General features: G+C 50.7%; 1 protein-coding gene across 2 annotated transcripts; it reads right to left on the minus strand.

Moving 5' to 3' along the window:
* Window positions 1–1,721: 1,721 nt before the first annotated feature.
* LOC103191416 (monocyte to macrophage differentiation factor) lies at window positions 1,722–10,284 on the minus strand. 2 transcript variants are annotated; one of them, XM_042342512.1, is made up of 9 exons: window positions 10,241–10,284; window positions 9,017–9,117; window positions 8,093–8,221; window positions 6,349–6,430; window positions 5,451–5,611; window positions 5,243–5,317; window positions 4,732–4,833; window positions 4,364–4,433; window positions 1,722–4,254 (listed from the first exon to the last, which is right to left on the minus strand). In XM_042342512.1, the coding sequence occupies exons 3-9, from the start codon at window positions 8,104–8,106 to the stop codon at window positions 4,051–4,053; spliced, it is 708 nt and encodes a 235-aa protein (XP_042198446.1). In that variant the 5' UTR covers window positions 8,107–8,221; window positions 9,017–9,117; window positions 10,241–10,284; the 3' UTR covers window positions 1,722–4,050. The 2 variants fall into 2 exon arrangements, with proteins under 2 accessions (XP_042198446.1, XP_007910595.1); XM_007912404.2 differs by lacking the exon at window positions 10,241–10,284 and having other exon boundaries at window positions 9,091–9,324.
* Between the last annotated feature and the right edge of the window lie 3,320 nt (window positions 10,285–13,604).

Genomic DNA, 13,604 nt, shown 5'->3' on the forward strand with positions numbered 1-13,604 from the left:
TCCAGGTCCCAAGAGCACCGCAAGATGGCAGCCCAACATTAAAAAAATACACCTTTTCAGGGACAGTTTGGATTTGGTTTCTCCTGGATAGCAGGATTGAATCTCCAGATCAGTGTGAGCAGCTGCCAAATCGTAATGGCTTCTCAGAGTAGGTTCAGGGCTGGCTCAGTGACAGAATGTACACCTCGGACTCAAAATGTTGTGGGTTTACGTCTGGTGTCAGTCCCTTTGAAGCCATGGTCCCTTACAGACTGGCTTTCAGTGCAGTGTTGGAGAAACACAATATTGTTGGAGGTGCATTCCTTAAGATGAGACAGGATCCAGTCTGCCTGTTCAAGTGCATGTTAAAGAACCTAAGACACAATTTGAAAAGAAAAGGGAAATTGCTCCTGGTGTCCTGGCCAAAAACACTAGTTAAATTGACTGCTCACCTCACTGCTTGTGGGAAGTTGCTGTGCAAAATTTGGTTGCTGCGCTTGCTTACAATTCAGTCACTACACTTGTCACCAATTGCCTTGAAGCGTTCTGTAGTACTTTGACATGAAACTGTGATATTAACTGGAAGGGTTATTATCATAATTCTTCCACACCCAGAAGTCAGCAACATTTAAAGTTTTATTTCATCTCTCACCGTTTCCTCTCTGCTCAGCACTACTTGTGGCAGGACAATCACATGGGCACAGACCTATCAAGTGGCCATTCTTCACACGAGGCCTAGACAGTGAATAGCAGCAGATGGCATCATAACTGAGCCTAACCCACCTGATGTGGGTCTCACATGCACTCATGGGTGCCACAGGACATGCACAAGGTACGGGATAGGAAGAGCAGGTGTCTCAGTTGGATTGGCCTTTTCTCCTCCCGTCTTCAGGCGACAATGTATAAAACCAGAATAAAATTACACAAACCTGCATTTATTCAACTCAAGAACAGTTTACAGCACTCATACAGGACACAGCAAAACCAAAGTACAGCATCGAAAGCAGGTAGTGATCAGCACTCTCTACTCAGGGAATCAAGATGTCTGAACAGATAGAAAGAACATTTAGCCGCACATGCGATATACCAGGAGAAATATTTCAGGAAAGATTGAACCATGAAGTGGATTTATAGAAACTTTTCTCAATACAACAGACAGGCAAATACGGCTTTTAGTGGTTTTATAGAAATGGGGTTTGTCCAGGTGACTGGATTGATCAGGATCAACATGTCAACTGATCCCAGGGTCCCCTGTCCCCTAAAATGCAACCACAACTATAAAGAAAGCACCATGACTAATAGAATCAAGCACCGAGATCCCTGCCAATTTGCAGCACTTTAAGGAGACCCTGGGGAGGGACCTCATACTCCCCCAGAACCTCACCACGGCTGCTGTTAGGGTTGTATAGAAACAGGGCACCCACCTGCCGGGCTGGCAATAGCACGATCACAGGAAGCAGGCGTGTGCGGAGGGCAAACTACATTCCACTGCACTGAAATAAAATAACCGGAGGCACAAGGAAATCCTATTTTTATTGGGATTACGGGATCAGGAGCAAATCTGGGCTTTTTGACCTTCAATAGTCTGGCTCTGTGGACAGTGCTTCAGCTCTGACAGAGGGTGGGGGGGGGGGGGGGCGGTGCCTGCTGAGGGAATATATACCATATGAACATCCTTGGCGGTTTGAATAATTGATGTGAATCATGATATAAAAATAAACGAAGGCTCTCTAACTCCCCCCCCCACCCACCCCAAACACAATTCAAATCACAGCCGCCTCACGTACATTCACTGGCAAATCTTTCCAAAATATTGCAGACAAGTGGAACCATTTAATACATACAGTACAAGAACCACCCCCCACCCCCTTACAAGGGAATTTATACTAAAGCCCCAAAATATCACGTCACTGATATCTGGTGCTACAGGATTGGATGTCAGTGGTGGCTAACTATTTGGTTGGACGACAAAATAAATCTTGAATGTTGCTATAATTCAAGAAATATTCAAGAAAAAACTGTAAACAAAACCCTGATTTAAAACAGATTCACCTACACTAGTGTGAATGTTCAGTGGGCCACTTCTTGACGGCCCCGTGGGTCATGGGTCGACCACCACTGGTGTAAACTTTTGCTGGATTGAATTCTCCAGAGCCACAAAGCCCACAACAGGTAAACAATCCACATTCACTTGTGCTCATACTGAGTGCACACAGCTCAGCACTAGCACACAGAGGGTCAAAGGGAATGGTTTACTCACATTTGGTACTATATTTCTGTGCACGATTCCTATAACAGGTCCTGGGCAAGTCGCACATCCAGAAAGTCTCAACGCCCAGAGGAACCAGCCCATGTCCAGCTGTCACTCTCGGTCATTGATCTTGAGGAAAACTACTACAAACAGGAGGTGACTATTACCCGAGTGAGAAGTTTGATAACCTGTACTTCAAAAGGGAAACAAAGCCTTTTAAAACTATTTCACGGATGTGAAGGAAAGCACCATTGAAAGTCTTACATTGTGTGGAATATTTGGTGAAAAGCAAGTACTGACAGTGGCCGTAGGATCCCTGGGTTGTTCCCTCTCCCAACCATCCCATTCTGCTCCCGTCAAACACCTGAGTTATGCGGCAGCTTTGATCACACCGAGCAGGTTTTCCAGCCCGGTGTCTCCAAGCTGCTGGAGACGCTCAACACGACAATTCCCAACAAGTGAACATTGTCAGAATTCATGTCACTTCCCCAATGTGTTGCTGCGCGTCTCTGGCAGTGCAGGTGCGAGCTGTGTTCTCAGTCAGAACCAGCTCATTCAACACTCAGCTATTGTTTTACGGGGAGTCAGAGAGAGAGAGAGAGAAAACACCACAACGCTCCACAGAAACAGCTGCAGATTCAGGTCAGGTCTAAACTCAATTATATTTCCCACGAAGTCTGTACAATGCTCAAAGTCTTCCCAAAATGTAAACATTTATATTCAAGCCTTATATCGCTTAATACAAGAGAAGCTGTAAACCTGGGGAAGCACTCACAGTGTACGAATAACACAATTGATGTTTTGCTGCGAAAGCAAACCAGAGACATGGCAGCTGCTGACACAAACAGCTACTCTCTTAGAAAATTACAAACTGTAAAAAACTGGAAAGTGAGTGTCCTAACTTGAGGCCGGCAGCATTGCTGATGATCCAAAGCACCCGATAGATCAGTGACACAGCTTCCCGCTGCCTCCCGAATGGAGATCCCTGAGCAGTGCTCGCCCGCCATGATCCTGCCAGGCCTGAGCGACACGATGCTGTGAAAGTGCTTTTCTTTCCATGTTGTTCAATGACACAGGAGCGCACACGCACACACACACACAGGTCACACGCTTACTATAATACTGTCACAGGAAACCAGACTCCATTCTGCCTTTGCAAGGAAATAAAACATATTCATCTCCAAAATCCCCATCGCTGGTGTCAGAACCAGCAGCTCAACCTAAACAATACTTCGTCGAAATACAGCAGCTGATGAAGTCTTCACTGAATTGTTCTCACAGCCTCGTCCAATGAGATCCAGCCTCATCTGATGATGATGGGTAGGAAGCAGAGGTATAAATTGCTGTGTGTGGAATGTACCAACTGACTTTACTGCGGCAATCTGGATCAAAACCAATAATGCCCAGAGCTGAGAGCAGCTCTCACGACGTCCGATCCCTGAGCCCCAGGCAGAGTTCAATATTCTAACAGCAAGATCCATCCTGGGAAATCCCCATCAGCATCCAGAGTTCAAAGTCTCAAGTTTCACAGGAAAAGAAGTGAGGAAGAATTCTCCCACCCTCCCCAAAAAAACATTTACAAGCTCTTAGCGTTCCCTCTCTGCCACCCGACAATTGCACAGCGTCTCTGGAGGGAGGTCCTGTGCTTCACAGCTGAGTTACTGAACGCTGAGCGGCAGACGACCTGCGTGCTAACCACATTGTGTTCCCGCTCCTCCCTCCCTCCGCTCTCTGATCTGCGGCCACCAATTTAAAACTTTTTCTCTTTTGAAGGAAGTCAAGTATAAATCTGTCATCCACACAAGGCCAGCTGGATGTGTCTAATAGTCCTTCCATACAGGAGTTGGGGAGCTCCAGTACAGGTACTTCCAGATGGCATAGTAATGCACGGCTGCAGCCAACGCCACGAAGACATGCCAGATGGCGTGGGCAAACGGAATGATCCCATCACTTTTGAAGAAGATGACACCCAGACAGTACAGCAGCCCGCCCCAAATAAGCTCCTGCATCCCATCAGTGTTTGTCTGCAGCAAAACAAATAGTTCAGATACCGTCGCAGCTGAACAAAGAATCATACCTTTGACAAAAGAGTCAACGATTCACAATTAAAAGGAGGAAGTTTCAGCCACTTACCATTGATGCCACCACCACAGCGGGGGAGAATCCCATGGCCAAGTAGAAGAGAAGCTCAATAATCTTATACCTGCGCGGGAAGGTTACACGTGGGTCAAACCTCACTTTCCAAAAATAATCTTCAGATGATTCTAGGTGTAAAATTCCACCCAAGCCTTGGTTTACTCTATTAATGCAGCATTTCAGAATGCCCAGAATTCAGGAAACTCTTATGTACAGCCTTGATTTAGAAGCTGCTTTCTCAAGTGCATTTAGGAACTAGAGAAACTGGTATCAAAGTGAAGAAATCGAGTTGAGAGTACAGGGACGGTACAGAAGCCAGCAATAAACAGCAAATACTTTGACCAAAAGGCTAGAGTGCTGCTTACTTTTCATGGTATAAGAACACATAGATAGTGCCAGCAACCGCCATAATCCAGATAAACCAACGCATGTGGGAGGCCAGTGGCCCGAGCTCCCGTAGATTCAACCTGCAGCAGAGAGAACAGATTACATGTGATTAGGGTCGTCAGGACGTCCCAAGTCGCTGCCGTCAAACCATAAGATTAGCAATAAATTTAGACCACGCTCAGAAGGTTCAAGAAACAATTATTTATGCAATGCCTGACTAACACAGCACAAACCTCTGGGGAATCCCACCCACTCTATAGTGAACTGGGGAAAGAGCGGGCGAGTGGGACTGATTGGGTAGCTCTTCAAAAGAGCCGCACAGGGACGATGGGCTGATTGGCCTTCTTCGGTGCTGTAATCTTCTATGATTCTATTCTATGAACAATGCAACACAGAGAGCTGGTGGGACAGAAACTATTACAGCGTCCCGGACTAATGTGCCAGTGCATTCAGAGTGTGGCTCCTCAGTGCCATAAACACGGAACTCACCAAGGAGCGTAGGAGGCAGCGATGAAGAAGTAGATGACGATGCGGTCGCACATGTGGAAACATTGCTCCATTGTCCTGTCAAGCAACAGACAGACAGAGAGAGAGTCAGCAAATCTTGACCCAGTCAAAGCCACAACGCAATGATAATGCAAGAATAATAATAATACAAAAATAATAATTTACTGACAGAAACCAAATTGGGGATTACCTCAAGTGGCTCTTTTTCCAGGTGATGATGTGAAACACTGTGGAGACGATGAATAGGGCACAGAGACCCACTCCATACATCCACGCCGTGATCCGCTCCCACCGGTCATCTGACAGTCGGTGAAGCAGCGTGCTGCCCACAATCGCAGGGACAATCAGCAACTGGGAAGAAAGTACATGAAAAGCCTCAGCTTAGTCAGTGGTTCAGCTTGTCACCATCTCATCTCGGAGTCAGAAGGTTCTGAGTTTCAGTGGAAATAATTATTTTCTCTTCACCCTAAGAGCTAGTTCACTGGAGTAATTAAAAGCAGATGCTCAGGAGAACGCTCAAATTCAGAAATGCCACCTTCATGTGATGTACATGATGGCATGGGGATAAAGCAGCCGCAATAGCTGCCAGGTAGCGCTCAGAACCTCCAGACAAGCTTATGCTGAGAGCATGTCGACATTTGTGAGGCAAGGTAGTGTCAGGCCCACGGTGAGGGGAGCACATGCCGGCACACAACAGGGGTGAAGTAGGAACTGGAGATACACATGCTTGCACACTGTAACATCACATTGGTAGTAACAGCTGTTGATGAATGTGGCTGCGCAGCACAAAAGGAGGATTGATATCCAGGTTCCTGGAATCCAATGTTCCAGGGATTATATTGCCTCTTATTCAAGTTCTGTTCCATTCACCTGCTCGCTTATGCTCGAACTCTGTACAGATCAGCAGATAGCTCGTGAAAATAAAAAGATGAATGGGAATAAGGCACATCTGCCAGGTTGAGTAAGTGTGGCCTCTCATTGGGAGAACGTGAGTGGGGGATTTGTATTTATGCCGACTGTCACCTCACTATCCTTACGCCACACACGTCAGCTGTGTGGTGCGCCATGGGACAAACGCACATACTTACAGCATGCGTATAACAGTTTGCAGCGTGCTCGTATGCAGTGGGCTGATACCGGGAATTTGCAAGAGGTCGGTTATTCATAAACCTGGGGAAAGAAAAGTTACATCAAAAACTGTAGGGAACTTTCAAACAGGTGATGAAACTCCCAAATTACAAACAATACAAACAGGTTACCACTGCTCTTCCCCTCCCCCCGCCCCCCCACACACACTTATACTCTGACCAGAAATCAATCCCATCTCCTTTTTCAAGTTACTCAATTGCAATACTGATCCAGTGAATAAAACTTTTCTATCCACATGCATTTAGGCAGAGGATTCCATACCGAATAAAATTTTAAATTATAAAATAAAAGCAAAGATAAATTCTAGCCGCATTTATCACTATGGTTTGGGTCCTTATTCTGAGTAACTTTAGTAGAGAGTTAATTTACTTGTTCCTCCTATTGTTAGAAAGCACTGAATTTAACACCCAGCATTCAATCTCACAAATACCACTGCTCCACGTCTCACACACATTCCTGACAGCTTCAAACAGCAATGTATCTGCTCATACTTGTGTGCAATGTCACACTCGAATGATGGCCAGACAATCTATGTAAAGCCAATTTACCTAAATGTTACAAACATAGATCTGAACGGAGTGTTACAATGTGCGACATAACTGAGGAAATCGGTATCCTGGGAGTTAGTTACAGGCTGGAATCAAATGGTGGAGTTAACACCACAGACCACGCGTGTGGGGCAAGGAGCAGATTAGCAAATAAACCTGACTATATATAACAATAATCCTTAAATTTTATACAGTGCCTGATCATGTCTTCCAGATGTCGCTTCACAGAATACACTGTAAAGTGAATTGACTGTATATTTTGTGGGTGAAACGCGGCAGCCAATTCACACTGCAGTGTTGTGGATTGAATGCCTAAATTATAATTATTTTATTGTGAAGGGATTATTACCCCCAGAAAATCGATTTTCCAATCAACTAACAAAAGGTTCCTACTTACTGCTAGGTAAATAGGCGTGTGGAGTAAGGAAACCTGCCTAACATTCGCCCAGCTGGAAATCGAACCCGGATCCTCTCGTTTGCAAAGCAACAAGCCCAGGCTCAGCACAAGATAGCTGTTGCAACCTGGAAACACCTGGCTTTGAAGTCACAAAACTGGTTTGGCATCAGCACTCGCCCAGGTAAGGCTGTGTTTATAAAATAAGTCTGATCTCTCCAATTAAAACAAGTTATTGCACTAACACCCAGCAGCAAAGGCTAATCTGCAGCTGGCTATCAAGGAAAGGCCCAGAGAAAGCAAATGGCAAAATGGAAAGAGGTTTCCCGGGTCTGTGTTCCACAGATTTTTAGTTTCTCTTTCTCTGTGTTCACCGCTGAACACAACCACTTTGCTCACTCACACAAGCAAAGTTTGGGGGTCAGTGAGGCCAGCGCAGGAATGTATGAGCTACAAACTTCACGCTAGCACATAAAGCATGAGATCAAACAGAAAATCTCCTTTCAAATTGGCAGAAAACACCAGAGGTTTTTCTTTAAATATCTTTTTTTTTAAAAAAGTTTGTTTTGTTGAATAGATTGTTACATAGAGAACAGAGCAAACAATCAGTCCACAAAGGACAGGGGCTACTTATCCCTAGAACCTGCCGCTAAAGAATAATATTCCCACAAGCAGGAAGCTTTCAGCAGGTCCTGGGTTTACAGCCAGGGAAAAGTGGGGCGAGGGGAGGGGATCCCTTACCAACTTCTGGCCATTGTTTCGCTGAAGACTGCACAATCCCTTTAAACCTGTTCTCCCATACCAGGTGCGTAACAAGGGAAACGCTTTCTCCGCCCTCCTCGGAATTCTCTCTCAGACAGCGGAGTCCCTCTGGAGAGAAGGGGAGCATGTATAATGTGGTAATTAAACAATGTTGTGCAAGGTTGAATGTCCCCAGGCTTGGATTCAAACCCATACATATAGCACCTGGCAACTTAACATTCCTTCGGCGTTATTCGTCACCACTGCATCCGGCAGATCTTTTCGAATCATTCCTCAATCGCAACATTTATTGAAAGAAAACCATTCTGGGCTGTTACAGTATTCACAGAACAACACTGCTGATCATAGACCAGCCAACCTGCCTCATCTGCAGGACGTAGGACAGACCAGTCACTTAAGCAGGAATTGTTCCCACTGAGCTCCTATTAGCCCTGCAAAGGAATAGAGTAGTTCTAGCTGGACGAACAGCAGGAAGCTTGCCAGATAATGGTTTCAATAGCAAGCTATGCAGCTTCAGCTTGTTAAATTCCAGTAGTTACCCTCAACGCACACTCTGTTACAGTAAGTGCTGACAGCCTGACACACAGACAAAGAACCACACCTCAAACAGCAGGAGCAGTGGGCAGGAAGTAGATTCACTGGTGGGAGCCGGGCAAGAATTCTAACCAACACAACTCAGTACCTGATTGTGTCCTGGCAAAATGCTCACCTGCACCCACCCCGACTCAAAGCGCCCCCCCACCCCATTTCCCCCCAAAATATTAATACAGTACATACATGCAAATGAAATATCTCTGTTTTATATTTATATTGCCAGGACACACTGAATACTGAAATGCATTTACAAGTTCTTCTAAAGAAGCCTTTTTCTCATTAAACCACATGAGCGTGCTGACAGCTCACCTGGTCCTTATCTGTTGCATAATTGCACTGTGGGAGACGAGGAATAGTTTAAAAACACAAGGAAATGAAAGCACCTCAGAAAGTGTTTGATGACGCAGCCTCTAGGAGTCAACCAGAAAAGATAAATGTTAGCGAGCAGTTTTCTGTTACACGTCAATCAAGAATTGGTTTAGCAAACCATCCCCTCCAGGGTCAGTCAGTGCAGGGTTCTTGTTAATTTGATGCCACTTTCTCCTGCCACAAATACAGTTTGCTGCAGCAGTCAGTGTGCACTGCCACACACACCTGCAGCACACACACACACACCTGCAGCACACACACACACACCTGCAGCACACACACACACACCGCACACCTGCAGCACACACACACACACCTGCAGCACACACACACCGCACACCTGCAGCACACACACACACACCTGCAGCACACACACACCGCACACCTGCAGCACACACACACACCGCACACCTGCAGCACACACACACACACCTGCAGCACACACACACACACACCGCACACCTGCAGCACACACACACACACCGCACACCTGCAGCACACACACACACACCTGCAGCACACACACACACACCGCACACCTGCAGCACACACACACACCGCACACCTGCAGCACACCACACACCTGCAGCACACACACACACACACCGCACACCTGCAGCACACACACACACACCGCACACCTGCAGCACACACACACACACCGCACACCTGCAGCACACACACACACACCTGCAGCACACACACACACACACCGCACACCTGCAGCACACACACACACACCGCACACCTGCAGCACACACACACCGCACACCTGCAGCACACACACACACACCTGCAGCACACACACACACACACCGCACACCTGCAGCACACACACACACACCGCACACCTGCAGCACACACACACACACCTGCAGCACACACACACACACCGCACACCTGCAGCACACACACACACACCGCACACCTGCAGCACACACACACACACACACCGCACACCTGCAGCACACACACACCGCACACCTGCAGCACACACACACACACACACACTGCGCACACAGCCTCTCTGGCCGCTCTCTCTCCCGTCCCCCCCTTACAGCTCCTTTCCCACCCACCCACTGGCTCTTCCCCCCCCTGCGCGCCCCCCCCCCCTCTCCCCCCTGCGCTCCCCCCCCCCCCCCCGGTGCCGGGGCGCAGCAGCACCTGCAGCGCGGGGCTGCCATGGCGGACGCTCTCCGGGCCCCAGCGCTTCAAGTCTCTGCCGCCAGGGACTGAGCATGCGCGGGACGGCAGAGTGCTGAGCATGCGCACTGTGACTGATGAGGCAGCGTCGGTTCCATCTTAGTAATGGCAGTTCTGCAGCCCGGACACTGGGCAGCCCACCACCAGCCCCGCCCACCACCAGCCCCGCCCACCACCAGCCCCGCCCACCACCAGCCCCACCCACCACCAGCCCCGCCCACCACCAGCCCCGCCCATCCCAGCCCCGCCCACCACCAGCCCCGCCCACCACCAGCCCCGCCCACCACCAGCCCCGCCCACCACCAGCCCCGCCCACCACCAGCCCCGCCCACACCAGCCCCGCCCACCACCAGCCCCGCCCACCACCAGCCCCGCCCACCACCAGCCCCGCCCACCACCAGCCCCGCCCCACCAGCCCCGCCCACCAGCCCCGCCCCCCCACCACCAGCCCCGCCCACCCCAGCCCCGCCCACCACCAGCCCCGCCCACCCCAGCCCCGCCCACCCCAGCCCGCGCCCCCCCAGCCCCGCCCACCCCCCCAGCCCCGCCCACCCCCAGCCCAGCCCACCACCAGCCCCGCCCACCACCAGCCCCCAGCCCAGAGCCCAGCCCCCAGCCCCCAGCCCACCACCAGCCCCCAGCCCAGAGCCCAGCCCCAGCCCACCACCAGCCCCGCCCACCACCAGCCCCCAGCCCAGAGCCCAGCCCCCAGCCCCCAGCCCACCACCAGCCCCCAGCCCAGAGCCCAGCCCCCACCCCACCACCAGCCCCCAGCCCAGAGCCCAGCCCCCACCCCACCACCAGCCCCAGCCCAGAGCCCAGCCCCGGCCCACCACCAGCCCCCAGCCCAGAGCCCAGCCCCCAGCCCACCACCAGCCCCGCCCACCCCAGCCCCGCCCACCACCAGCCCCCAGCCCAGAGCCCAGCCCCCAGCCCAACCCAGCCCCCACCCCACCCCAGCCCCCAGCCCAGAGCCCAGCCCCCAGTCCAGCCCACCCCCAGCCCCACCCCACCACCAGCCCCAGCCCAGCCCACCCCCAGCCCCCACCCCACAACCAGCCCCGCTCACCCCAGCCCAACTCAACCCAGAGCCCACCCCAGCTCAACCCAGCTCAGCCCAGCCCAGAGCCCAGCCCACCCCACCCCAACATAGCTCAGCCCAGAGCCCAGCTCAGCCCAACCCAGCCCAGAGCCCACCCCCAGCTCAGCCCACCCCAACCCAGCCCAGCTCAGCCCACCCCAACCCAGCCCAGCTCAGCCCACCCCACCCCAGCTCAGCCCACCCCAACCCAACCCACCCCACCCCATCCCAGCCCAGCTTACCTCAGCCCAGAGCCCAGCCTAGCCCACCCCAGCCCAGAGCCCAGCCCACCCCAGCCCAGAGCCCAGCTCAGAGCCCAGCCCAGCCCACCCCAGCCCAACTCAGCCCAGAGCCCAGCTCAGCCCAGCCCACCCCAGCTCAGCCCACCCCAGCTCAGCCCAGTCCACCCCAGCCCAGCTCAGCCCAGCCCCATCCACCCCAGCTCAGCCCAGAGCCCAGCCCACCCCAGCTCAGCCCAGAGCCCAGCCCAGCCCACCCCACCTCAGCCCAGCCCACCCCAGCCCAGAGCCCAGCCCACCCCAGCCCAGAGCCCAGCCCACTCCAGTTTAACCCAGAGCCCAGCCCACCCCAGCCCAGAGCCCAGCCCACTCCAGTTTAACTCAGAGCCCAGCCCACCTCAGCCCACCCCAGCTTAGCCCAGCCCACCCCAGCCCAGCCCACTCCAGTTTAGCCCAGCCCACCACAGCCCAGCCCACCCCAGCTCAGCCCAGAGCCCAGCTCAGCTCACCCCAGCCCAGAGCCCAGCACAGAGCCCACCCCAGCTCAGCCCACCCCAGCCCACCTCAGCTCAGGCTGCTCTGCACTGCTGTTTAGGGACTTTCATTGAGATCAGTAGCAGTTGTCTTAGTGGCTTGGCTCTATCAGGAGAACTCCCATTGCATATAATGATAAATAATACTTGCATTTGATACAGCACCTTATCATGTCTTTGAGACATCTCAAAGTGCTTCACAGAATATACTGTAAAGTGACCATATATTTGTGTGCAAAATGCAGCAACCAATTGCACACAGCAGTTTTTTTTGCATGTGACAGAGTTCAAGTCCCACATCTGGGATGTGAAATCACAGTGTACACCAGCACTCAACAATAATACCAGAGGAGTGTTGTGTTGCCAGAGGCCCCGTCTATCTCTTCAGAGAGACATCAAACATCCCATTCCACTAGTGTGCTAGCTTCCTACTGGACAACTCAGCTCAGCATACGATGTATTGCCAACATCTTCCTTCACAAGGAAGGGGATGAAAACATATCAGGCAAGAGAAAAATGAGAGGAAACTGATGGAGCTGGGTTTGCAAGCAGGAAAAGCAGAAACTCTTAGAGGAGCAAGAGGTGAAACATTGATAGACTGCAGGTGGAAAAGATAGTGCCAGCCTCAGAACATCAAGTGGTAGTTTCAGGAAACTATTTAAAGCAAAATTTGAACAGTCAGTTAATTGCTAACCAGGAGGGATCATTAAGTGGCACTTGTGGAGTCCTGTAGCTCAGTGGTTAGAGCACTTGCTTTGCAAGTGAGAGACCTGAGTTCAATCCCCGGCAGGTCAGGGCGAAACCTTGGGCAAGTTTCCTTACTCCACACAGAGCCTAATAATAATCCCTCCAAAACCAAAAACAATAATAAATTGGTTATTTTCAATCCTCAACTGTTTGTGGGACATTGCTGTGCGCAATTGGCTGCCGTGTTTGCCCACAAATATACAGTCAATTCACTTTACAGTGTGTTCTGCGAAGCGCTTTGGGACGTCCTCCCGACGTGAAAAGCGCAAAATCAAATGCAAGGATTATTATTATTATTATTCATGCAATTGGCATTGAGGACAGAATGGTGAAAGGAATAGACAGGTGTTTCTGCTAACAAAGACCTGACTCTCACATGGTATGTTGCCTCCCTGGTGCCAGGGTTGAAGACAGTAACAACAACAAGATTGCATTTATAGAGAGCTGGGAGAGAAGAATAGCAAAGTAACCAGGAGTAATCCAGAAAAAGGAGGGATTAGCCAGGGGAGAAATGCAGAACAGTCGGTCTTGGAGTGCATGTGCGTAAATGCACGGAGTGTGACATATAAGGTTGGTGAGCTGCAGCTCAAATTGCCACATGGGGTTATGATGTAGTGACAATAATGGAGACCTGGCTCAAACAAGGGCAGGAATGGGGGCTGAATATTCCTGGCTACAATGTACTCAGGAGGGATAGGGAAGGAAAAAAAGGAAGGGGGGGCAAC

This window comes from Callorhinchus milii, unplaced genomic scaffold (assembly GCF_018977255.1).
Source record: "Callorhinchus milii isolate IMCB2004 unplaced genomic scaffold, IMCB_Cmil_1.0 Scaffold20, whole genome shotgun sequence".
NCBI classification, from domain to species: Eukaryota; Metazoa; Chordata; class Chondrichthyes; order Chimaeriformes; family Callorhinchidae; genus Callorhinchus; species Callorhinchus milii.